Source organism: Lepidochelys olivacea (genome assembly GCF_965140295.1).
Source record: "Lepidochelys olivacea isolate rLepOli2 genome assembly, chromosome: 10".
NCBI lineage: Eukaryota > Metazoa > Chordata > Testudines > Cheloniidae > Lepidochelys > Lepidochelys olivacea.
The window spans coordinates 70,055,587-70,081,562 of NC_140420.1; the positions used below are offsets into that span (position 1 = coordinate 70,055,587).

Sequence of the window (25,976 nt, forward strand, 5' to 3'; positions counted from 1 at the left end):
CTGAGGCCGCCTTCCAGCCATAGGCAGGGAAACATGCACCCACCGTAGCTCTCTCTGCTGAGCTGCTGTACAGCAGGGACAGGAGATTCCTGCCTTTCCTGCCCTCGCCTGCACTCCACAGTCACACAGCACAGCTGTTGTAGTGTTTTTTCTTTACTCTGTATGGAGAAAGGCTCAGGCAGCACCTGCTCCTACAGCGTGGCTTTCCAGAGCCCTGGCTCCCAAGTGCTCCAGACAGTGCCAGGCCCCAGAGGGCTAATGGGCCAAGACATTTGGGGATTCTGCAAATCCAGGCAATGGGCCCCGCTCTGTAAGTGTGGACACAGGGACAGTCCAACTCATTCTCCAGCGCTGCAAGGACCAGTCTGAGCCAGGCTCTGCCTTCCATCAGCACTCTCACAGGTTTGATCTGAAACCCAAAACTATTTAAAATCCGACAAGTTAGTGCCACGCAGCAGCACAAGGTTGGGGGCCTGGTGCTAAGGTGCTGAGCCCCTCGCGTTGCAATGCCAGTCCAACAATAACCACACACAGCTCATCGTATACACGCTGTTCCATAGCACTCTGATCCAAACCAGGGGCTGTGTACAGAAGCCAAGGGAGAAAAGAATAGTTTGTCCAGCTCCTCACAGCTATCAAACCGGCCGGATTAGCTGGGCTGCCAGCAAAAGGCACAAGTTCACCAGGACAGTTTGAGCTGACTTGTGCTGGGTTAATAGTGAAGGGCCTGGGACTACAGCAAGAGGAAGATTTAGCCAAATTGCAGCAGGTGCCCAGATTTCTGCCCTTGGTCTGTCACACTCTAGGGCAGGCTAGGCCAAAAGGCAGTTATCCTCACCCACCTCCTCCATAGGCGTGTTCCCCCTTCCCCTGCACAAAAACCAAGGCTGTGATGAGCCAGGAGCTTCCTATAAAAAGGGGGTTTATTGCAGTAGAAATCACTGTGTTTACAGACGCACCCTCTTATTTACGCTCAACCTTTACAGCCCTGGGGCTGGGGTAGAAGGAGCAGAGACGCCGCTCCACATTCATAGAGAAATTTTACTGGTTTTCAGCCCATCTGTGGGGAGAACCTAGCCCTTCCTTCAACTCACAGGCCCTGCCTGATGACCATCTAGGGACAGACAAACGGTGGCTCCCAGCAGGGACCAGGTTAGCATACACTGGATCCCATGCTAGAGCCCTGGAAACCAGCCACGTCTCCAATCTTACATGCATGTCTAATGCATCGTTTAAACAACAGAAACCTCTGCTGTCAGCAAAAGAACTGGGGGAAGGAGCTGGTCGGCACAGACAACACCAGGCACTGTGACAGCTCAGTAACTAGTCGAGATTGCACAGAGAAGAGGCACAGAACCAGAGGCTGACAACGTTCCCTGAATCCCAGGGGCTTTGGTGTCGGCTGAAGATACAGACATTTGAGATGCTGAGAAACACCAATGGGCAGATACAGATGCCACCCTCTGTACATGCAGCGTGCACCCACTAGCCACTCCAGAACCACATCAGCATCAGTCATGCTTACAAGGAGCATTACCCAATACCACGTCCCTGTGAAGGGGAAGAAAGGAGGGTCTACGGGTCAGGGCAATAGCTTGGGACTCTGGAAACCAGGGGTCAATTCCCTTATCTACCAGACTGTGTGTGACCTTGGGCAAGTGACTTAATGTGTCTGTGTCTCAGTTCCCCCTCTGTAAAGTAGGATTAATAGCACTGCCCCACCTCACAGCAGTCTTGTGAGGTGCTCAGATGTTATGGTGATAGAGACCATAATAAGTACCTAAGACAGATACAAACAGCCACATGCCCAAGTCATTGCTCCTAGATTCCCAGTTGAGAGAGCTGAGATTGGAACAGAGGACTAGGAGACAGCTGGTCCTTCCCACTCATTTGTATTGAGAGGAAGTGGCAGCTCCCCACCAAAGGAACTGGGGGAGGTAAGATCCTCCCAGAAGCAGCAGAAAGATGCTCTGGTATTTTCCAATATTAGGGAGGGGAGGGGAGGGGAAGGGAGTTATTTAGCAGAGTGAAAACTAAGAGAGCCTGTGAGCTTGACAACGGGGCACCGGTGCTGACTGGAGTCTCTGGATGCTATTGTAATATACATAATATTCAGACTGCTTGGCTGAGGAATCCTGTCCTCAAGGGAAAGGGTGGAAGCTCAGGGGTGGCACATTTATAGCTAAATTGGACACCATGCTAGTCACTGTATAACAGGGCCCAACCCCCTGGGGATGGACAGTATGGACTCCTAGGTGTTGAATTATAAAGACCCCAGGTTGCACTGGTATATATATGATGGCAGGGGCAGACTCAGCCATTTTCCTGAGGCTCTCAGGTGTGAGGCTGGGGGAATCCATTTGACTCCTCATATAGAGTACATGGCTCTTTTCACAGGGGTAGGAGGGCTTAGTCTAGTGAAGCAGGCTGGGCACCCTGGTCTTTCCAGCTGGCAGCACATGGGGAAGTAACAAACAGGCTCCAGCTCAGAGCGAGTCCGTCCTCTTCCGGGCAAACACAGCCGACATGCTTTTGACAATGCTGCGGATCCCAGTGCCCTTCTTCAATGCCAGCTTGGCCTCGCAGATGCGCTCCGCCAGCCCCTGAAAGACCATGAGTGCCCCATGATAAGCCTCAGCTGCAGAGACCTCATAGAATTCACAGTCCATGGAGAGTGCCAGGAGACGGCCCTCCTCACTGGAGACCGCCCGCTGGTGGTGTAGGTCCCGCTTGTTGCCCACGATGACGATAGGCACCTTCTCCTGGCTTAGAGCCTCCTTGGCTGCCTTGAGGACCTGGACTTTGGGGCGCAGCACATTGAAGCTGGCACGGTCGCAGATGCTGTAGACCAGGACGAAGCCATCTGCCCACTGGACTCGCTTTTCCTTGGCAGAGCTCTCATCCACCCAGTCCTGGGGGAGGAGAGATGGGACAGGAAGATGGGGTGGAGTTTGATAAATGAGTGAGTCTCTGGGGAGGATGTTAGTGTTGACAAAGGTCACACGATCATCCGGCTGGGCTGGAAACTGAAGCTCCTACACTCCCCTCTGAACAACATACAGGCCAACTGCAGCTGGGTAGTGACCTCTGCCGGTCACGTCAACCCCGATCTGGAAACACCAGCTGCAGGAGGAGAGAGACTTTGATCCTGGTCTTGGCCAGCACAGGGGCTGAGCCCCGACCATAAACTAGACTGGTACCCATAACCCAAAGGTAAAGTTTTTACCACCTAACCTCCTATACCCAAACCAAGCCACCTTCGACTCCCAGGAGGGGAGCGGAGGGGCCCTTCCACCAGTTTGGTTCAAGGAGGCTGTGCTTGCAACTAGCAGCAACTTACTGCCCTTCTGTGCAAAGCATCCAGGCTCAAGAGCAGCTGGAGGCTTCTGACTCCATGCTGGCAGAGATGCAGCACACCCTGTCTTTGGACAGGCGGGCAAGGGAAGGGGGTGACAGTCACATCCTCCCCAGGGAGGAACACCCTAGTGGGCAGAAAGAAACAGGGAAGGTGAGGGGGAAATGAGAAGAGCAACAACCTCAATGTAAAAGGAAGGGGAGGAGCGATACCTGGCAGAGCCCACCAAGGCTAGGCCAGAACACTTGGGAAGAGACAAGAGTCAGGCTTGCTATCCTCACCTCGCATCGTGTGGAGCAAAGAGGGCTTTTGGCCATGCTTGCTCTGGCTGCAGGTTATACGAGTTTGGCATTCTCAGCTTAGGACCTCGCTTGGCACTCCCTGCCACGTCCACTGAACCAGTATGGGGGGGGGGGGTGAATTCAATCAGGTCCAGCACTGAGCTAGCTGCTGCTTCATCCCCTTTCTTTCCCATCCAGGACTAGTGGAGCAGGGTGGCAAGTTCTGCACTGGTGCTAGCCTGGGAATACAGTCTTTGCTGTCCCAAGGCCTTTACCCTCCAGCTGGAAGCATGAGAGAGGCGCTATCCCTGCAAGCTGCCTACTAGCCACCTGGTTGGCCCAAAGGTTAGTCATGTTGGGGAGAGTCGGAAGTAGGGGTTACAGTCTGGCTGATGCTTCAAGTCCATGGTTTGCCTTTGGGTTTTCTTAGCTAGGAGAATAGTTTTTCCTGGGGGCAAGAATGTGAGACAGCAGCAGCAGAGGCCCCTCACCTGTGAACAGGGGACGTCCCATATGTGGACGAGGATCTCTCTGCCCTCCATTGCCAGGCTGTGGCTGTAGATGGATTCTGCCAAAAGGCACAGAAATCACTGCATGTATAGATCACAGACAACCAGAGAGCCGTGTCCTCTCAATGACAACCCTGCCACGCACTCACTGCCTCCCTGCTGCACACACCCCCTCTCCTCCAGGTGGGAGATCAGACTCCAGGGGGCAAGGACCACGGCCTTTGTGCTGTATGTAAGGCACCAGCCACACCTAGCATGTTGGCATTCAGCCAGAGAGTCTGCCATCCAATAACCCAACCTGTCGGAGTATCTATCTCCCTCTTGTCCTTCAGTCAGTGCACTTGCACCTGCGTCCCCACTAGCTGCTCCACGCGGGTCACGCAGGAGCTCCTCGCATCTCTACAAGAAACGCTTCTAAATGCACAAACTGGTTCTGATGAGTAGATTTAACCCTTAAGCCTGCAGTTAGCAGGCAAGAACCCTGGAGAGGAAAAGAGATGGCTCAGGAAACAGCCAAATCCCACAGATAGACCCAGTCACACAAATCAGGACTTTTCCAAATTGGTCAATTCACACCCCACAAGGACAAGGGGAAGTTAACATGCAAGCCCCCAGCATGAAACTCACCCATGTCTCCATATTCCCCAATGAATCGCCTGGTAAGGAAACGCACCGTCAAGGCTTCAAAGAAGAGAACAGAAAAAAAAAAAAACCTAAGGATTTTAGATGACATTTTTTAGCTCCCTTGCAAACCCGAGTGGAGCGATTACTACCCTGAACCCAGCTCAGCACCAGCCACCAGCCTGGTATGGACAGCCTGCTCTGCAATGAAGCCATCTCTCCATTTCTGTATCCACTAAACTCTCACTGAGCTGCGTGTGAACAATCTCTGTATTTTATTTCACACGTTGCCGAACCAGCAAGTTTGCTAAGAGAGGATGAATAGATCAGGAACTCTCCTGAACCAGCATTTCAATGGACTGAAACTGACTAGGAAGCATTTTCACTTACAGAACATACCCATCAAGGAACTCTCTTGTCTCAGAGGATGCACTCTGCTTTCCCACTTTGAATCACAGCTCTTTGAGATGGAATAGACCAAACAGGTCCCATCTCCACTGTCTTTTGGCTATGGCAGGGTTGTTCCCTACAGCTTATTCTCCAAGCTTTGTCCAGTTCGATTTTAAAAGTCCCTAAGATTTAGCTCACAGTCATATCCCTTCCCTTGGGGGAGCTTTCTCCAGCTCCAAGGATCTCCCAGCTAGGAAGTTTTCCATGTTCTCCCTGCTCTTCCTTTGGTGATTAAAGTTCTTACCTGATTTCCCCACGCTGTTTGCTCCCATAACTAGCATATTCGCTTCCATTTTCAGCGCGGTGGGACTGGACATCTCCATCAAGGGCTGGTGGTCTGGGGTGAAGCTGGCACTTCTGCGCAGAGGGATTCGGAGAACCATTTGTAAATCGATCTCTCTCTCTCTCTCAGCAGAGTCTGTCTGTCTGTCTGTCTGCCAGTCCTCTCCACTGTTTGAGGTAGAATGACTCCCCTCTCTTCTTATTCTAGCCCTCACTGAGGGAGTAATCTGCATGGGCCATACCATTCCCAAAACTTGCAGGGGGTGACAGCGGCAGACCTAACCATTCATTGTAAGATTCCCAAGATTAAAAAATCCCAACTTTGATACCAATCAAATCATCCTAAAAGAAAGACCCCAAACCTGACCCTGCAGTAGCAGAGGGCTGGGAGGATCCTGATGGGGCTAAGCAGTGTCTGACCTCAGCAGCTGTTCTCCAAACCATGTCCAATAGTGGATCCTCAGCTGAGCAGGCCGCCAGCTCCTTCCATGCTTTTGGCATGTCATTTGGAAGGACAGTCCATCCATGGTACCTCACCCCGCAGGCATCCCAGGGCTGCATTCCTCCCACTTTGCTCTTACATCCTTGGATGTATTATGGGGCTTCTGGCGAGGAAGGTGGGTATTTCACACACACACACCCCATAACTCTGCGAAGACACCTTGTTCTTGACCTGCAGCACCCCCTGCTATTCCAGTGCTTCCCTTCCCACCCCCCGCCGCTCTGCTGATACATCTGTTATGACATGCAGCTCCCCACTCCTGTTCCAGTCTGCCACCAACTCCCCTCACCACACACACACACTTCATTCCTGATTATAACATTCCCAGACCTAGTCTGTCGCACAAGCAGGGACTTCTAATTGTGCCGTTATGTGCAATGACTCTGTGATGTGGACAAACACTCACTAGTTGAGATCACCAAGCTCATTTCACTTGTGACATGAGCACAATTAACCCAGTTGTCCAGAGCGGTCACTCAGCCTGTAACTCCTGTCCATGACCTCTCACCAGGGCCGAGACTGCACCGTATTTTGAATGAGGGGATTTGTACTGGCTGAGCGGAGTCCCAGGCCCCTGTCAGGGATGACATCAAGGAGGTGTCTTTGTGCCAATCTCACCCTCGTCACCCCTCCTCAGACCACAAGGCTGGTTACCTGCTTTGCCCAGCGCTCTCACCATGTCACCTCCACCGGCTCCCCGTCCTCTACCACACCAACTTCAAGCTTCTTGCACCAACCCTTCAGAGCACTTCACAACTCTGCCCTTCACAGTTGGCATCACATCAGCCCCTGGCCCCTCTGTCCCAGCCATTCCACCTCCTGAGCACCTCTCTTCATACCACCCTCAGCCTGGCACACCCCATCCCAAGGGGGTTCATGCAATAAAAGCCCTCCCTGCACTAAGCCACAAAGACACCGCCATGTAAGCCCTCCCCATCACTCCTGAGAGCCAGAGTGCCTACACCAGATCAGGCAGTGTTTAACGGGCTGGGATAAGGGGTGGTTGGGGAAAGGGGGTGGCTGGGTTGGGGGAACTGATAACCCTGGCTGGAACAGGATGGTGGCAGGGCTTGGTGGGGGTTGGCAGGGCTGGGGAGGGGATGGCAGGGATAGGGGGCTTATGACTCTGGTAGGGGGGTGGCAGGACTGGGGGGGATAACCCTGGTTTTGGAGGGATGGCAGGACTGGGGGGGTCTGATGATGCTGGTTGGGGGTGGCAGGGCTGGGGGGAGTGACAACCTTGATGACCCAGGGGGGTTGCAGGATTGGGATAGGGCTGATGAAACTGGTTAGGCTGGCAGGACTCCTGGGATGATGACCCTGGAGAGGGCTGATTACCCTGGTGGGGGGAGGGGTGTTAGGGCTGGCCAGGGGACTGATGACCCTGGTGGGGGGGTGTGTCAGGACTGGGGGGCTGATGACTCGGGGGGGTAGCAGAGCTGGGGGGCTGTTGACATTGGTTGGGGTGGCAGGGGCTGATGACCCTGGAGAGGGATGGCAGGGCTGGGGAGGGGAGGGCTGATGATGCTGGTTGGGGGTGGCAGGACTGGGGGATGAGGGGTGATCACAGAATACCAGGGTTGGAAGGAACCTCAGGAGCTCATCTAGTCCAACCCCCTGCTCAAAGCAGGACCAATCCCCAATTTCTGCTCCAGATCCCCTAAATGGCCCCCTCAAGGATTGAACTCACAACCTTGGGTTTAGCAGGCTAATGCTCAAACCACTGAGCTATCCCTCCCCCGACCCTAGTGGGGGTGGGGTGGCAAGACTGGGTGGGGGAGGTGATGACCCTGGTGGGGGCGGGGTGGCAGGATTGGGTGGGACGGTGGTATGATGACCCTGGTGGGGGCGGGGTGGCAGGACTGCGGGGTGGGGGGGTGATGATGACCCTGGTGGGGGCGGGGTGGGGCAGGACTGCGGGGGGGGGGGGGTGATGACCCTGGTGGGGGCGGGGTGGCAGGACTGCGGGGGGGGGTGATGATGACCCTGGTGGGGGCGGGTAGCAGGACTGCGGGAGGGGGGTGATGATGACCCTGGTGGGGGCGGGGTGGCAGGACTGCGGGGCGGGTGATGACCCTGGTGGGGGCGGGGTGGCAGGACTGCGGGGGGGGGGTGATGACCCTGGTGGGGGTGGGGTGGCAGGACTGCGGGGGGGGGTGATGACCCTGGTGGGGGCGGGTAGCAGGACTGCGGGGGGGTGATGACCCTGGTGGGGGCGGGTAGCAGGACTGCGGGGGGGTGATGACCCTGGTGGGGGCGGGGTGGCAGGACTGCAGGGGTGTGATGATGACCCTGGTGGGGGCGGGGTGGCAGGACTGCGGGGGGTGTGTGTGATGACCCTGGTGGGGGCGGGTAGCAGGACTGCGGGGGGGTGATGACCCTGGTGGGGGCGGGGTGGCAGGACTGCGGGGGGGGGGTGATGACCCTGGTGGGGGCGGGGTGGCAGGACTGCGGGGGGGTGATGACCCTGGTGGGGGCGGGGTGGCAGGACTGCGGGGGGGGGGTGATGACCCTGGTGGGGGCGGGGTGGCAGGACTGCAGGGGTGTGATGATGACCCTGGTGGGGGCGGGGTGGCAGGACTGCGGGGGGGGTGTGTGATGACCCTGGTGGGGGCGGGGTGGCAGGACTGCGGGGGGGGGTGATGACCCTGGTGGGGGCGGGGTGGCAGGACTGCGGGGGGGGTGATGATGACCCTGGTGGGGGCGGGGTGGCAGGACTGCGGGGGGGTGATGACCCTGGTGGGGGCGGGGTGGCAGGACTGCGGGGGGGGTGATGACCCTGGTGGGGGCGGGGTGGCAGGACTGGGGGCGGCTGATGACCCTGGAGGGGGGGGTGGGGGGCGGCTGATGACGCTGGGGTCTGACGCGGCGGGAGGCGGAGTTGACGCCCCTAGCGGGGGCGGCGCTAACGGGGCGGGACTCGAGCCCCCCCCAGGCCGGGGCGCGCGCCTGACGCCATCCCAGCGCGCCCGGCCCCTCCGCCCGGCCCGGGGCTTCTTAGTGTCCGGCCGGCTCGAGGGGTGAGTGCGGGGGCTGCTGGGCTCAGCGCCGCGGCCCCAACCCGCCCCCGGGGCGCCCAGCACCCTAGGGGGCTCAGTGCAGTGCCCTGCGACGGGGGTACACGCCCAGCGTGGTACACACCCACCACCCCTGGGTCCCTTGGCATCCCCCCCCCACACACACACAGCCACTGCCCTGGGGTCAGAGTGGTGACCCTCTTCTCCCACCTTGCTCTCCCATCTGGAGGGGCTCAGGGCACCCCTCCTGTCTCCAGCTGGCTCAGTGGGGCAGCAGCTTCCCCCACCCCCCAAAGCCCCTGGGGAGATTTAAGGGTCTGTGTGTACCTGTGGAAGTGGGGGTTTGCTAGGGCCGCCCGGGTAGTTATGGAGAGCGCTGCCCTCTCTGCTTAGTGGTGGTGCCTAGAGGCCTTGGTAGGTGGCACCAAGAGGCACAGATTACCAGGTCTGCCTGTGCCCCCAGCCTGTCCCCATTTTAATCAGATGAGTGGGGGAAAGGAGTGACCCTCCAGTCGCCAGGGCAGAGTCAAGGTGAAGCAGATGAACTCCAGGGGCCGGAGGCATTGTTCAGGCTGTGCATGGGGAGCTAGAGGAGATTAACAGTGGAGAAATGCAGACCGACTATGGGGATAAAGTCCTGGCTCTGAGGTTGAGCTGGCTGGGGAATAGCCCCTCAAGAAATGCGTGGGAGCCCCAAAACTAAGGAAGTGTGAAACAAGACTGGATAAAGCTCCAGTAAATGTACAGTAGGGCCCAGCCCTGCACTGACCCCTGGTAGCTGGATCCTGGATTTTTTCCAGCTCTGCTCTCTGCAGCCCTCAATCAAATCATCAGGAACCTTTCTCCATGGTTGTTCAGAGGCAATTGCTGGCCTGAATCTACACTAACCCACTTCTCTCCTTACAGCATGTGGGCAGGGAGATGGTGCCAGCGCCTGGCTTGGGGCTCTCCTGACTTTGCTGTTGTTGCTGACCATGGGTCTGAAAGCTGAGGCCCAGCCTCGAGCTGAGGAGACTCCCGTCAGAGTGGCCGTGCGCATTCGACCCCTGCTGCCCAAGGAGCTGTTGCATGGACACGAGGCCTGCCTGCATGGGGACCCAGAGACCAACAAGGTGACCCTGGGGCGTAACCGCCATTTCCACTTTGATGCTGTCTTCACTGAATCCTCAAACCAGGAGTCTGTGTATGGCGCCTGTGTGCAGCCGCTTGTCGAGGCCTTCTTTGAAGGCTTCAACGTTACTGTGTTTGCTTATGGCCAGACAGGCTCGGGCAAAACGTACACCATTGGGGAAGCAAGTGTCTGTGAGTATCTGGAGAAGTAGCACCTTCCTAGTCTTGTCCCCCTTGATGCATGTGTGGTAATGGTACCCTCCTCCAGTCACTGCCCAGGGCCTGGCTGTGAGCAGGGCAGACAGGACTTCTTGGGCTAGTTTAGTAATAATAGCATGAAAAGATGGTGATAGTGCAACGTCAAGGCTGAGAAATGAAGCAGGCAAAAAGTTGAGGAAATTCAAAGGCTCCTCAGCTTGGCCATACTGCCTGTCCTGCACTTGTACCAAGAGAGTACACATCTCTCTCTGGTGCCCCGTGGATAGTGAGCTTTTATGTTTAGCTGCAAAACTAGGCACTGCACATTTTCCTGTGTCTGATGTAATATTCCCATAGGAACCTGACTTAACTTTTGCAAAACTATTCATCCACTGGCTTGGGATCAATACCTGTGTTTGAGCAGCACGTGAAGTATGGTTACCACTTGCTTATCTTGGGAAGGTCAAGCAAGGAGATTGTTTTGTGATTTCCTAAGGGTGCCTTCACCTTTGACTTTCCTGAGCCATGCTTCCTTTATTTCTCAGGGCCCTAAAAATTTACATCAGCATAGCTACATCCCTCGGAGTGTGAAAAATCCACACCCCTCAGAGATGCTGACCTAACTCCCAGTATAGACAGTGCTAGGTTAATGGAAGAGTTCTTCCATCAATCTAGCTACTGCCTCGCAGGGAGGTGGATTAACTACAGCGATGGGAGAACCCCTCCCGCTGCTGTAGCGAGTGTCTATGCTGAAGCACTACAGCTATAGCTGTTTAAGTGTAGACATACCCTAAATCAGTCTTAACAGAGTTTTGCATTTCATTTCATTTCATAGGTTTTTGTTGTTGCACTTTCCTTTTCCCCCTTTTCTTGAGCTTCTGCTGTTCAGTTCCCATAAATGCTTTAATACTGAAGGGTTGGCTGTTTTGGTACATAAGGCCCCTTAAAATATTTACTGCGCATGTGCAGAAAGATAGCTATAAAAATACTAAATTGCTTGTATGTGTTCAAGCTTGGCTTGACTTTTCCTTTTGCAGTTGGGGCTGTCTTCATGCCAAGTTTGAGGCTTACAACTTCAGATGGTTTGGGGATATTGGAGACTCCCCACACACATCAAAGGTCAATGTAAAACTTAATTTAATTTAAAGAAATTCTCAGCCCAGAAGAACATTTTTTTTGATTGGAGAAAGTTCTGAGCAGAGCTGGATTCAAAGGAAATCACATTTCAGCCTCAGCCATAATGTTTGCTACCTACGGATATTATAATTTACTTTTCTCTCCTAAAGAAAGCACTTTACTAGTCCATACATGCAGTACCACTAAGGATATGTCTTCACTGCACAGTTAACCTTGGTTCTTCGCTATGTTTAGCCCAACCCCCCAGGACCTTCCACACAGAAAAATCTCTGTCCCAGGTTAAACCTGGGCTAGTTATCCTGGCTAGGGGTGTGGGTTAGAGCCCAGACCTTGCTTTCACTTAGGCTGCAGCCTGTCCATTTTGCAGTGAGGATTCAGGCTAAATCACTCAAGTGTTGATAATCCTCCAGTGCTGTCCCACAATTCCCCCCAAAGGACAAGCAAGTTTTCCTACAATTGACACAACTGGCTGGGAAAGAATCCTAGAACCTCTCAGTACAAAGAACTGTGGGATGTGCCTCCATACACAAGGCCAAGTGCAGAAACAGTGAGGACATGGGCATAATTTGGCTGTGGGAACACTCACACCCAGGCTAAGTTAACTGTGCTGTGAAGACATACCCTAAGATACACCACCTCTGCATGAAGGGCAGCAGTAATGCACCAGTGGGTTGAGGGGAATTTTGGACAAGGACCCTAGGATCTCCTATGAGAAGTGCTCCTTTAGGGGCCTTTAATATGGACCCTCACTGCTGAGCACATGGGATGGTGTAAGGCTGGTCCCTGTGGCATACTGTCCTTACGGCATGAGATGTGCTCTGCTTTGATTGTCCTCTGCTGCACACCACACTGGAGTTGGCTCTCTGGGCATCCACTGCTTCTGGTGATTGTGTGTCTCTCTCGGTGCCAGCTTCCATCAATGAGGATGAGCAGGGCATCATCCCACGTGCCATGGCTGAGACCTTCAAACTCATTGATGAGAATGACCTGATTGACTACACAGTCAGAATCTCCTACTTGGAGGTGTATAAGGAGGAGTTCCAGGACCTGCTGCAAGTGGAAACGGCCAGCAAGGACATCCAGATCCGTGAGGACGACAAGGGCAATATTGGTACTTGTGGCTGCTCTTAGACTCCCCTCCTGGACTGACTCCCATGGCCAGGGCTGGATGTGTGTTCCTGCAAAGCAGTGCACTGTGCTTCTGCCCTGACAAAGAAGCGATTATCTCCATTTCTCTCCCCCAGCCTCTTACTCTGAAACTTATGAATGGTGACCATGGCTGGGACTCAGGTTTTTGGCCACAATAGCATGCAGTTACAGAATACGGGGCATAATATGTGCTCTGACTGGGGCGGGCCCAGCTGTGAGGCTTTATCTAAGGGCTTTTTTTTCTGAACGTGGGTGGAGCAACATCCCTTCCAACATCTTCAGCAGCTCAGCCTTTCAGGTCCCCCGGGGCTGGAAAGTCATTTCACAGGTGGCCATTTAACATGGGGGTGAAAGGAAGTCTCCTGGCACCTGAGATCTCACTCGCTGTCCATGCAGCTGACCTTGGCTAGCAGGCTCTGCTGAATAGTGCAAGGAGAGCTTTTTTATAGCCCCATCTGCACTGGGCTCTCTGAAGCAGCGCAGGGGCCTCACCTTTGAACACTAGCCATGTGCCTAGTAGTTACCTTATGCACAGAAAGTAATGGTGGCCAAACAAACCCACGCTAGCCTTGTGGTAGAGTCTCTGTCTTCTAGGGGCAGCTCTGGATTATGTATTCTCTAAGGCAAGTGGAATATTTGAAGGACATCTGGCATTGCTAGGACAATACTGGATGAGACACTGGCCTTAGTTCAGTACTGCTCTGCTGCCTGATGTCTCTGGTCCATTCCCTCTGAAATTCCTGGGGTCCAGCGGGACCATGTGAAAATGATGGCAGCAGTCGGCATGGAAGGGGTCTAAAGGGACGCCTTCAGGGTGTCAGTCTCCATTTTCAGCAACACTTGTGATTTGTGGCCCCTCACCTTTCTTAAGCACCGTCGGCTCTGAGAAGCTCAGCCAGGGTGTGCTGTGGAGGCCTCCAAAGGGATTGTATGTGATCGGGACCAACATTTCAGTCCTGGGGCTGTTCCCAAGGGTAGCTAAGCAACCTCATTTTTCTGCTTCACTGTATCTGAGCTACGCCCATTATTTATTTGGTGAGGCTGGGGTGGAAGGGTTTGTCTCCCAAACAAATGAGCCAGCATTGGTTGCTTAAAATATATGCCTATGGCTGAATGCAGGAGCGTGGCCCATGATGAATTAGCTGGGTGCGCAGTCTGGCCCTTTCGAGCAACCCTACAATAACAAACCGGTGTACCCTGCTGACTGGAGGAAAAGCCTTTGGGTAGGAAACAGATTTCCCTTCTGGGAGTTACTCTATATGTGAGTCCCAACTGCCCTTCCACCCCTGCTGAACATCCTAGCTGTCTCTTTGTGTGGCTTTCCCGGGCAGTAAGTGTGAGTATCCATGCCAGCACTGTCACTGCTGTGTTTGTCTCGTTACAGTGTTGTATGGGGTGAAGGAAACCGAAGTGGAGGGGCTGGATGAGGTCCTGAGCCTGCTGGAAATGGGCAACACGGTCAAGCACACGGGAGCCACCCACATCAACACACAGTCGAGCCGTTCGCACACCATCTTCACAGTAACCATGGAGCAGCGGCGCGGTGCTGGCCGACTCACCCGCCTCACCCTCCACGACAGGGCCTCGGTCCCGGCCTCCGGCCAAGTCCTGGCTTCCAAATTCCACTTTGTGGACCTAGCGGGCTCAGAGCGGGTGGTGAAGACTGGAAACACAGGGGAGCGCCTGAAGGAGAGTATCCAGATCAACAGTGGCCTGCTGGCTCTGGGCAATGTGATCAGCGCCTTGGGAGACCCCCGCAGGAAATGCAGCCACATTCCTTACAGGGATTCCAAAATCACCAGGTACCCCATGGTTCCTGGGCCACCCACATCACACTGCTCATCTGGCTGGTGCTCTCTTAGCCCCGTAGCAGGGATAACAGCCTTCTCTACTCCTTCCCAGTGTGCCGAGGGGTTTCGCTGGGGTTTGACCACCCTTGCCCAGTCAGGGTTGGTGGCTGCCACAGTTAAATTTGCCAGGTTGCTTGCCCCTGCTGCTCTCACTTGGAGGCTCTCTGACTGGTTCTGAAGGGGTCAGCTGTCCATCTCTCCAAAAGGCCACAGGTATCCAGGCCTGTCAGTCTATCCTGTAGGTGTGTTTGGCTGGAGGGGTCCCTGAGAAGCAGGGAGCCAAGGATAAGCGTGAAAGTCCAGCTTGTTCCAATGCTGCTTCACTATAAAACATTCGGCGGGTGACCTGTGCTGCTGTGGCTCAGGGCACTGGGAGTGGGGTATGGAGGGTCCCATCTGTTCCTGCCTAGCCGAGACTAGCAGATGCTCCCATCAGATGGCGGTTTGGGGCCTGTGTGAACTAAGGTGGTCTCAGTCTAGTTCCTAGCCTGGACAGGGTCACATAACTGGTTCCCTTGTTACCATGCCCAGCAGAGGTTATTGGAGCCCCTCTCAGCCCCAGAAGGGATGCTGTACTGGAGGCATTTTCACCAGAGATCGGTATGAGGGACGCTTGCAGTGCTTCAGGCTGTGCTCTCCCTCTCCCGTAGGAACATACAGGAGCTCAGGGCTGTCGTCCTGGCCCCTTTCCCCAGCACTGAGCTGATGAAAAGCGTTTTGTACTCCTGGGTTTACCCTGTCAGAAGGGTGGTGCTGTGAATACCCTGCCAGCCCCTGGCATGTCTGCCGTAGCATGGGCTGCAGCCCCTTGCTCTGATCTGATGTCTTCGCTCTTCTCCTTAGGATCCTGAAAGACTCCCTGGGAGGGAATGCCCAGACTGTCATGATCGCCTGCGTCAGCCCTTCCTCCTCTGACTTCGATGAGAGTCTCAACACGCTGAACTACGCCAGCCGAGCTCAGAACATCAAGAACAAGGCCATGGTGAACTGCCGCAGGGAGACAGAGCATGTAGAGGAGCTGCAGCTTCAAATAAAGAACCTGCAGAGGGCGCTGGAGCAGCGGCATCGCTCGGAGACCCGTATCATAAACCGCTCCGACGCTGCCAAGCGGTGCCCACAAGACCGCACGGCCCGCTTGCTGGCAGAGTGCGCTCACTACAGGACGTGCACGGACGCTGCCTACCAGCTCCTGATGGAACTGCAAGGGGAGGGCAACCTGACCGTGGAGCAGATCCTGCGAGTGAAGGAGTGGTTGTGTGCGGTTGAGAGTGAGAGGAGCGAGCTGACCTCTGCCTCTGGACTGGATAGCGGCATTGAGAGCACCTCAGCAGAGGATCGGCGCCCCCAGGCACAAGGCTCAAAGCCGCCACAGACTCAGGTATTGGGGTGTCACCCTTGTTTGGTCACCCTGGGCAGTGAGAAGTGTCAGTCTGGTATCACCTGCCCCAGGCCAGGCTACACAGGCAGTGATGCTTCGTGCGAGAGCAGAGTGCTGAGAAGCACCTGGGAAGGACAGTAAAGGAAAAGCTGCATTGGCAGTGGGAAAGAAGAGAATGAGATGAGGTTGTCTCTGTGTTAGGCCCTCATTAGAGCCCATCTGTGGGTGGGCGCAGCCTCCTGGGGGTAGAGGGGAGTAGTACTCCCTATGAGAGAAGAAGGATGGGCCAATGGTTAGGGTTAGCCTGGGATTTGGGAGACACAGGTTCAGTTTTGGTTTCCCCTGAATAACTCAGCAGTCCCTGTCCTCCACAGAGGACAAAGTGCTTCTCAGACATCAACTAGGAAAGCTTCCCAATCCCTCTTAGGTGCCTCCCCACTGAAAGGCAGCTGCTGTTGAGGTGGGAAGCAGCATCCACACAGGGAATGTGGCCGAGGAGTGAGGGAGAAGCCTGGATCCTGCTGGCAGATGGTAGCGAGGCCGAACGGTGGCTGGGTTCCAGTGGGATTTTTTTTTTAAATGTGAAATTAAACTAGCTTCCAATGTAGTTTGGAACGTACCCACCCCTCTGGTGGGGAAAGCGGTTGTAGAACTAGAGAAGTTATTTCAATGGGGCGGGAGGGGGGGGGTGTTGTGGGAGCCCCACTGAGCACAACCTGCAGAGGGAATGGCTAGCACTGCAACTCTTCGCTCCCAGCAGTGTCCCCCATTGCAGCCTGACTTAGTAACGGTCTAAATAACATCTTTCCTCTCGGGCCTGTCACCCCAATCACATGGGGAGACGTGAACAGGTCTTTGTGTCCGACTGGTGAGTGGCACACCGTATAGCAGACATACCTGTTTGTGCCGCGTGTGGGGCGGGGAGGGGGGCACAGTGACGTTTGGGGGGTTACTGATGCCGTCTCTCTTCCCTTCCCTGCGGGCAGGTGAGCACAGAGAAAGTATGTGAGGCAGCCAGAGACGAGCACCTGGCCCAGCTGCAGAGACAGGTGGAGCGTCTGGAGGAGGAGAACCGTGACTTCCTAGCTGCCCTGGAGGATGCCATGGAGCAGTACAAACTGCAGGTACTGCTGGCCTCTGCCCATGCCCAGGGGAATATCTGACCCAGCAGTCCCCTCCCCTTCCTGTTGCCTGCAGCCTGCACCTCTCTGTCCTGGTGGGCAAACCCTCCCTACACCCTCCTGGTGTCCCTGCAGGCCCTTGCTCCCTTTTCAACCTTCATCGCACTGTTATTCCTCAGAGAATAGGCCCAACTAGGGAGCCTTTAATTTCAGATGCTGCCTGGCCCAGCCTGCCCTGTGCTGTAGATTTTTCCCTTCTGGGGTGGGATTTTCCTGTTGGATTTTTAGTGCCTGCCCCCTCCACTCCCCAAACCCAGCCAAATCTCCCTGCCTATCTCATCTCTCCTATTAATCTGCCACTCCTTTTCCGGATGGCACAGAGAGCGGGGGCGGGAAATCAGGGAGAGTGCAGCATGTCCTGTTTGCTACTGTGCTAGCAGCAGGCCTGAGACGTGCGTGGGAAACCCCATCTTCCGTTGTTTTTCAGAGCAACAAGTTGCAGGAGCAGCAGGATGCCATATCTGAGCTACATGTGCGCCTGGAGATGGCGATGCCAGACCTGCAGGTGCCAGAGCTGCTGCAGAACATTCACCTGGTGGAGCTCGCCCAGAGACCTCACACGGCCCCGCTGGATACCACGCGGTCCCATGGCCTCAGCCTGGTCCAGTCCACGCCGTCCCACACGAGCCAGAGCAGAAGAGTCCATTGTGGAAAGGTGGGGGTGTAAGTCATTTCCACGGGTGTTTGCTCTTGGGAAGGGCTGGTTTCTGTTCTGGCTCCCCTGATTGGAGGAGCTGGCCTTTCCCATGTTCAGTCTCTAACTCGGCCCTAGGCGTTGGTGTTGTCCTCCCTGTTGTGAGGCCTTTGCTCAGTTTGGGGAAAAAACTGGTTTCAACCAAGTCTGAGCACTTACATATTGCATCCCGAGCCCAGGCTGCAGGTAAAGCCTGGTGTGCTGAGCAGCTGGCTGGGTCCAGGAACTCACCAGCCCTGCTCACAAAGCCACTGAGCTCCACATTGTCTCCCTCTTTATAACTCAGTGCCCCCTCCTGAGCCCTGGGCCTTATGCAGTTTGTTCATCTTTCCGTGCATGACCACCCGCTCTGCCCCAAGCAGCTCAGCAGCAGCCCATCCCACCTGGGGGAGGACCTGGTGGTGCATTGCCAAAGCCGTGCCTGCAGTCTGGAGGCCAAAGACGTGATGCTGATGAGGGAGTGCAGTGAGGACTCTGAGCCATCCTTGGACGAAGAGGGGGAGCAGAAACGGTCCCTGCACCAGCGCAGGTGAGTGGAGGCTGCACACACGGGAACGTCGGCTGGGGCCACTCCTTGAACACCATGTCTGCTTCCCCTGATTAAGGACTTGTCCAATCGCCAGCCAGAGACTCCTGCACCAGGAATTGGGCTGGCTCTAAATGAGCCACCTCGGAGCCCTTAGCCAGGCGTGTGCCATGTCCCCTAAGTCCGAGAGGTACTTGTAGAACTACAGAAGCCAAACCGGAAGAGTCAGGAAAAGTGAGTGTGTTTGTAATGGCTGAATTGCAGATTAGCATCTAACTGCTCAGCGAGGCTAGTGCTGGCAGAGGCCTGATGGCCCCAGAGACTGAGCCCACCCTGCACAGCACAGGCAGGGGCATTTCAAGCTTCCTCCTCCTGTATCGCTGCCCTGATTTGGAGGGGCCATTTTTAGAGTTGAGAGGTGAGCTCCATCTCTGGGGCCATTCAGCCCTTGGCCAACTGCTGGCTTGGAGGATGTGAGCACCTGTCCACTGGAAAATGGCCTGAGATGGATTTGAGTCTGCTGCTTCATTCCTGATTCCAGCCCCTCTGAAACCCATTCCCGCAGAGCATTGGTTTGCCTGATAGGCCAAGGGCAGTCTCATCCCTCTCTGTTGGGCTAGTGCCATGTGGCAGGCTTGGAGCAGGTTCCTTCTTCCCTCAGTTGTAGCGGAGCCTGCACCCAGCTAAACTGATTTGCTGCTGTTCTAGAAATGGGATCCGAAGCTGGATCAAGAAGGACGTTTCCAGCAAGGTGTGTGAGGAGCAGAGCAGAGGCAACTCATTGCCCATGCAGGAGGAGCCCCCGGAACTGGCCAAAGGTGAGTGGAGACTAGGGGGGATCTTCTGAAGGTTCGTGATGCCCTCAGTCCCTATTGGCAGTGGTGAGGAGCCCAGCCATGTGCTCTGCTCTGGAAAAAAAAGGTGGTGCAGGGGCATCCAGACTGCCCAACCTAGGCCAGACTAACGCAGAACGGAGCAGATTGTGGCCCGGCCGCTTTTCTCAAGATGGAGCATTGCATGCTGGGATCTGTAGACTGAGGGTTGTAGTGGTGGTATTAAAGATGAGGGCAACCATGGACTGCGTTCCGCCTGATCTGGGCCACAGCATTATTGGCTTGTTCGCTCTCCACCTTGCTTTTGGGACGGCAGCTTCCTGGGCGAGGATCTGAAGCAGGCTCGCTCTCTGTGTTACAGAGGCCTGCGGGAGAAGGGAGCAGGCTGGTCCCAGGGAAGGTCTTTCAGGGAAGGACTCAGAGCGGCGGCTGATGCAAGCCCAGCAGAAGATCCGGGAGCTTGCAATAAACATTCGCATGAAGGAGGAGCTGATCGCGGAGCTCATCAAGACAGGTGCAGAGCTACTGGAGTGGTGATGTTCCTACCAAGGAGGCTTTGGGGCTTTTGGGCTTACACCTATGGGAGGAGGTGCTGGATCTCTGCCTGTCTTCTCTCCTGGTGGGACATTGTTCCCTCTGTTCCTCCAACTCTGCATCCCTCCCTGTGCGCCTTCCCCATTAGGCCAGGTTCGCAGTGCGCTGAGTGACCTTCCCCGCCACACTTGTTACCACAAGCATAGCCCCACTCCCTGGATCTGGGCTACGCTCTCCTGCATCTTGGGGGGCTTGCTCTTACTGCTAGCAAGGGGACTCTCCCTCCTCAGCAGGGAAGTGGGCCCTGTGCCCAGCTGCTTGCCTGGCCTCAGAAAATACTGATTAAACCCTTGCATGCAGTATGAGACAGTCCCCCCCTCAGCCATCTCTCTCCCCCTCTATCCACTCTAGTGCTGCTTCTGCCACCACCTACTGGTTGAGATCCGTCTTCTTGGCTTCTCCTCTGGCTCTCTCAGGGTCTCTCATTGGAGGAGCTGAGGGAAGGAAGGGTGCTGACTGGAAGAAGGGGAGGAGTCACAGCATCCAGCCCCATCTCAAGCCAGAGCAGGGATTGCTGGAGATCAGACCAGCAGGGCTGGTGGCCTACGTAGTATGCTGCAGTGGGGCTTCCTGCAGGATGAGCCAAGAGAACGTTGGGGCAAGGTGGGAAATCTGATCCCCAGAAAAGGGAAGTGACTCCTTGCCTGTGCGCCTGTGCAACAGGCCCGGGACAGCCCCAGCTCGTGCCCTGCGGAGGTTATTCTAGCACAGCCCAGTATCCTGATGCCACAACTGCTGCTCTTGAGGGGCTGGCGAATGCCTGAAGCTGCCAGGTCCATTCAGTCCCTTGGCGTTGCTGTCCTTCCAGCTGTGCCTCCTGGAAGGGAGAGGGGTGGGAGGGTGCAGAGCAGTTGGCAGCAGTGTGGATTTCCTGGTGCTTTCAGGCAGGGATGCCCAGGCCATGAACAGGCAGTACTGCCAGAAGATCTTTGAGGTGGAGCAGGAGGCGGAACAGGTGGGAGCAGAGCTGAGCAGTGGCCAGAAGCAGCTGCAGGAACTGGAGGGGAAGGAGCCCCAGGACGCTGGAGAGAAATGCAAACTGCAGGAATATCGCACGAGGGTTGCAGCAGCCCAGAGCAAGGCACGGGTCAGTGTGAGCGCGGGCTCCTCACCTCTCTGCCCCAGCTGGGAGGAGTTGAAGCGCTTGCAGGTTGAGCACAGCTTGCTTGCCCCCAGGCTGTGGCTCCTGTGTCTGAGGGGTTGTCGAAGGAATAGGGTTGGGGGCTCGCTCTCTCTCCAAAGGCTATCAGGGATTCTCCGAAGGGCAGGGTGGTGTCCACTTTCCTGGCCTCGAGTCTGAGAGCAGCTGTCCCGTGGCAGGTGCTGCGAGAGAAGAAGCAAGCGACGGAGAGGCTGGTGTCGCTGTCTGCCCAGAGCGAGAAGCGGGTGCGGGAGCTGGAAAGGAACATCCAGCTGATGCGGCGGCAGCAGGGGCAGCTGCAGAGGCGCCTGCGTGAGGAGACGGAGCAGAAGCGCCGCCTGGAGACGGAGATGCACAAACGGCAGCACCGAGTCAAGGTAAGAGCGAGACCCCTGGGGGCCAGCCAAGGGCAGAGGGTAGCTCTGGTGTGTGTCCGTGTGTCCTCATCTGCAGCAGGTTGCGGAGGGAAGCCTGTACTGCCTTTTCTGCAGTAACAGCTTGGCCCAGTGAGTTGAGCTTGAGGCTGTGAGGGCTCCAGCCCCGTCTGTCAGTCTGAGCTCCTTGGCTCGGGATCAGCCTGTTCTCCCCCCACTGCACCCCCAAACTAACGGCTGCTCCCCCCACGCAGGAGCTGGAACTGAGACATGAGCAGCATCAGAAGATCCTGCGCATCAAGACTGAGGAGATTGCAGCTTTCCAGAGGAAACGGAGGAGCGGCAGCAATGGGTCTGTGATCAGCCTGGAGCAGCAGCAGGTACATAGCAGTGACCTGCCTGTTCCAATGCGGGGGGCACCAGATTGGTAATGTCAGCAAAGGTGTCTGGCCCCCATGCCCTCATTAGCAGCTGTCACTGGAATCTCCCCCCAGGCAGGACAGACTGAGCTTGACCCACACCCCTAACATTCACTGTATCCTCCTTCCCCAGGGGGCAAAGCTCACATGCAGCCTCTGCTCTGGGCCCCACATATTCTTGGGACCTGAAGTGCACTGACCTGTCCTTGCCAGGACCCTCCTGAGCCCCAGTAATCCCAAATGGCTGGGGCATGGAGCAGCTGTGGTGAAGCCTTCTCTGTTGGCTGGATGACAGGAGGGCCGGCCCAGTGCTTAGGACACTAACCCGTTACTCAGGAGACCTGGGTTCTGTTCTCTATTCTGCTACGGACTTCCTGTGTGCCCTTGGGCAAATCACAGCCTATGCGTGCCTCAGTTCCTCCTCTGTACACTGGGGATAAGAGCACTGCCCTAGCTCAGAGGGGTGTGAGAGGATAAATCCATTAAGGGGTGAAGCATTCAGATCTGCAGTGATGGGGCCAGAGAAGTAGCTAGTAGAAGCCTCTGCCCCCCAGACCTAACCTCCCTCCTATCGGTGACCACATCCTTCCCCCATCCCCTACCTCTCTTCCTTTCTTTCCATCAGAAAATCGAGGAGCAGAAGAAGTGGCTGGACCTGGAAATGGACAAAGTCCTTGAGCAGCGTCGTGCCCTGGACGAGCTGGAGGATGAGCTGAGGAAACGGGAAGCCATAGTGGCCAAAAAGGAAGCGCTGCTGCAGGAGAAGAACGGCCTGGAGAAGAAGAGACGCCGGTCCAGCCAGGTGGGATGCAGAAGGTCCCTCGGACACAGCTGCTCCTGCTGGGGAATGGGGAGGGGGAGAGTGCTTGCCCTACGCTTGCAGGAGTGAGGTGCTTTGGCGGGGCTGGGGATGTGGTCTGGACTGAGGCAGCATCAGCAGGGTTTGGGGTAGGGAGTAGTGCCCACGCTGTGTGACTTCTGCTGGCTCTCTGCCTTCTCTTGACCTTTAATCTGAGCCACATCAGCCTCTCCATTAAACTCCTGCCTTGGAATCTCCTCTCGCTGTGGCTTGGGGGATGGTTTGGTTTAATTGCCCTTGGCTTGCGTGGGTGTTGTGGAGGGCAGTTGCAGGGCTGGGTTTCCCTTGGGGAGGTGCTCAGGTGAGGTCTTGTTTCTCCTGCTGCTCCAGGCCTTGACGGATGACATCGTGCGTGTGTCCAGCCGCCTGGAACTCCTGGAAAAGGAGCTGACGGAGAAAAACGGACAGCTCCGTCATGGCAGCGCCCACGATCAGCAGCAGATCCGGCAGGAGATCAATAGCTTGCGCCAGGAGAAGGACCAGCTGCTCAAACAAAGGCTGGAGATAGACAACAAGCTGCGCCAGGGCACCCTGCTATCCCCGGAGGTAACCAGCTGCCTTTTGGGCCCACCCCACAGCTCGTGTAGATAGTGAGAGGATGTCTAGGAAAGGGCTGTGTGCTAACCTTTCGCGCCTAGCCTCAGAGCTACGCTGGTCACATGGAAGAAGACTGTGATGGGCCTGATTTTGCACATTACAGTCAATCCAAATCTAGCACAGTTGAGTACAGTTGTCAGCCTTGGAAGAGGCCTGAGGCTGGACATATCCGTTTTGGGAGGCCCGTGTCTGTAGTAAGGTGCATTGGCAGAGCTCTGTGTGTGTCAGATACGAGTGGAATAAGAGGGGGGGCTCAAGAGTGAGGGGCCCCGGCAGGGCTGAAGCCTGGGTGTAGCTCGCAGATCACCTACCTGACTGCTCTGGGTGGATTCCGTTCCCCCTCATTCTAACCCAGGAGTAACTGCAGCTCCCTTCCTCCCCCCGGGGCGGCAGGAGGAGCGGATCCTGTTCCAGCTGGACGAGGCTATTGAGGCTCTGGATGCTGCGATCGAGTACAAGAACGAGTCAATCACATGCAGACAGCGGGTCCTGCGGGCCTCGGCCAGCCTGCTGTCCCAGTGCGAGATGAACCTCATGGCCAAGCTCAGTTACCTCTCCTCCTCCGAGACCCGAGCTCTGCTCTGCAAGTACTTTGATAAGGTAGGGTCCAGATAGGTGCCCTGCCCCAGCCCTCTGCTCAGCTTGGGACCGTGGTGTCTAATCAAATGGCACTTCCCTCCTGCACTGTGTGGTACCTTTGCCCAGGAGTCCTGGTCCTTTGCTGGCTTTCTACTGTGAGGGGGCAGCCCCCTGCTATTCCTTTTGTAGCCTGGTTTCTGTGTGACACACAAGCCCCCAGTGTTGCGAACACCCTGACTAGGGCAGAAGTGCTGGGTACCCCAGCTGGGCTCTGCTCTAGCTGACCCCTGACATTGCTCTCAGATGCTGCATGGCTCCCCCCCGTGGCACTGAGGCAGCTGTGGCCCTTTGAAAGTGCTGGCGTCTACTGAAGACCAAGCCCTTTTTGCTCCTTAGCAAGAAACTAACTTGATCAGCGGGGAAGAGCGAAGCTTCCGAGCCTTGGTGAGGGTTTGACATGGGGCCTGCTCTTGGGCCCGGGGCAGGTGGTGACCCTGCGAGAGGATCAGCACAGGCAGCACATTGCTTTCTCCGAGCTGGAAATGCAGCTGGAGGAGCAACAGCAGCAGGTGTACTGGCTGGAGGTGGCTGTGGAGCGCCAGCACCTGGAGATGGACCGCCAGCTCACCCTGCAACAGAAGGAGCACGAGCAGAACATCCAGTTCCTGCTCCAGCAGAGCCAAGGTAACGCCCCTGCCTCCCTATGCCCCTGGAGGTGGACCCTGTTCTTCCCTCAAGCCAAGTGGGCTCCTTGATACCCCTGCCTCAGTTAACCCTTCCATGATGGAGTTCTGTGGCCCAACAGCTCCTCTGCTTCATGAACCCTTTGCAGGGCAACTACAGCGCAGTGTCTAAGCTCCACCGCCTGGAATAACACTCCTTCTCTTTGTAGAGCACATGGGTGAGGGGCTGGCCAGCAGCAAGCTACAGTTTGAGGGAAGAATCCAAGTGCTGGAAAAAGAATTGAGCCGCTACGTGTGGGCAAACCAGGTGCTGAACCAGAGGCTGAGTAATCTGAGCCACCCAGGACAGAGCAAAGGTGAGGAAACCCTTGCTGATCAGGGTAGGGAGTGCCGCTTGAGTTTTACCCCCGAGGCATGCTTTCATTTGCCTGCGCGAGACCAGGTACAAACTCCCATTTCTATAGCAGCAAGAGTTTGAAAGGCAGGGCAGAGCCTATGTCGGGGCAGTTGCCTCTGGATTATTATCCATGCCCACTCTTTCGGTGCAGAGGGGATGGAGCCCTTCAGCAATCTCTTGCTGTAACTTGCACGCACTTGAGTTTCCCTGACTTATCTAAGGGTCTCTCCAAAGAACCACTTCTCTAACAACCTGTCTTCTCTAGCAGGAGTGGACAGAAGCATGCTTGGAGCTGGGGACAGACCACCTGCTGTACTTGGGACCTGTGAAGAATCGGGCACTGGTATTGTGGAACAGCAGGTGCAGGTGGCTGTCACTGAAGGAAGCCATAAGTGCAGGGATGAGAATAGGGAATTGGTGCATGCACCTTTACCATCCACATGGAGGCGCTCTTCACTACCCAGTGACAACCCTTTGGGCCCAGAGGGGATTCAGCAGAGAGAGGCAGAGTACCTGCTGAGACTTAGGCAGCCCCAGGACGTGGTTCTGCCATGGAACCTGGCTCCTCTGCCCAAACCCTGGAGGGAGCTGCGCAGAGCAAGCCTCAATGTTGCTCCAATGCCCTCCCATCCAGGAATGATTGATGTCAGGAGAAACCCAGTCTAGACTCAAGCTTTGAACCCTAACTAACTGTGCACAGCGCTGGGAGGAGCAATCACTGCCACAGGTAGCTAGTAAATACCCTCCTGCTCTGCCTAGGCAGCTTGGCTACAAACATACTGCATTTCATTGAGGACTGGGCTGGGACATTTTCACCACAAGGAAAAATTGCTAAAAAGGCAGCTGATGGGAGGTGTAGTCAGTTCCACTTTGGTGTCCCAGCCCAGTTGTGTTAGCTGGGCAGTCCCCCCCCGCCCCAGCAGCTTCCCTGGGCAGAGCTCTGGTCAGCCTCTACCACTATGGACTTATGTTTACAGTTCTGGAGCCTGCCTGCTGGCATCTCCCTCAGGGAAAGCCTCTATTGGCTGCAGCAGGGGGAGCTGCTTTCTGACATTAGCACTACATGTAGGGGGACTTGTAAATATCTTTGTAGTAACTTTTTTACATTTCTGCTGTAACTTTCTAATAAAGCAGCCTGAGTTTTATTAAATCACTTGTGTCACAGCCTCCTACACTCTCTCAACCCCTGAGGGTGAGGCACTGGCTTGGGAACACGGAACCTCTCAACTGGCTATGGTCAGGCAACGCATCTGTGTGCTA

The 25,976-nt window shown here is 55.7% G+C and overlaps 2 protein-coding genes across 4 annotated transcripts; one reads left to right on the plus strand and one right to left on the minus strand.

Annotated features, from left to right (window-relative positions):
- Positions 1 to 924: 924 nt before the first annotated feature.
- On the minus strand, positions 925 to 5,657 carry LOC311527681 (ras-related and estrogen-regulated growth inhibitor-like protein). Its single transcript, XM_084641891.1, has 4 exons — positions 5,461 to 5,657; positions 4,773 to 4,826; positions 4,128 to 4,204; positions 925 to 2,912 (listed from the first exon to the last, which is right to left on the minus strand). Exons 1-4 carry the CDS (start codon positions 5,597 to 5,599, stop codon positions 2,487 to 2,489), a joined length of 696 nt encoding a protein of 231 aa, XP_084498017.1. The 5' UTR covers positions 5,600 to 5,657; the 3' UTR covers positions 925 to 2,486.
- Positions 5,658 to 8,931: 3,274 nt separating this feature from the next.
- On the plus strand, positions 8,932 to 25,851 carry KIF7 (kinesin family member 7). 3 transcript variants are annotated; one of them, XM_084641762.1, is made up of 19 exons: positions 8,932 to 9,020; positions 9,924 to 10,319; positions 12,373 to 12,573; positions 13,996 to 14,413; positions 15,305 to 15,839; positions 16,826 to 16,963; positions 17,448 to 17,675; positions 18,077 to 18,243; positions 18,949 to 19,058; positions 19,435 to 19,587; positions 20,552 to 20,754; positions 20,988 to 21,185; positions 21,437 to 21,562; positions 22,227 to 22,403; positions 22,791 to 23,006; positions 23,451 to 23,657; positions 24,122 to 24,320; positions 24,529 to 24,675; positions 24,985 to 25,851. In XM_084641762.1, the coding sequence occupies exons 2-19, from the start codon at positions 9,992 to 9,994 to the stop codon at positions 25,380 to 25,382; spliced, it is 4,149 nt and encodes a 1,382-aa protein (XP_084497888.1). In that variant the 5' UTR covers positions 8,932 to 9,020; positions 9,924 to 9,991; the 3' UTR covers positions 25,383 to 25,851. The 3 variants fall into 3 exon arrangements, with proteins under 3 accessions (XP_084497888.1, XP_084497890.1, XP_084497889.1); XM_084641763.1 differs by lacking the exon at positions 8,932 to 9,020 and having other exon boundaries at positions 9,991 to 10,129; XM_084641764.1 differs by lacking the exons at positions 24,529 to 24,675; positions 24,985 to 25,851 and having other exon boundaries at positions 23,940 to 24,181.
- The last annotated feature ends 125 nt before the right edge of the window (positions 25,852 to 25,976 follow it).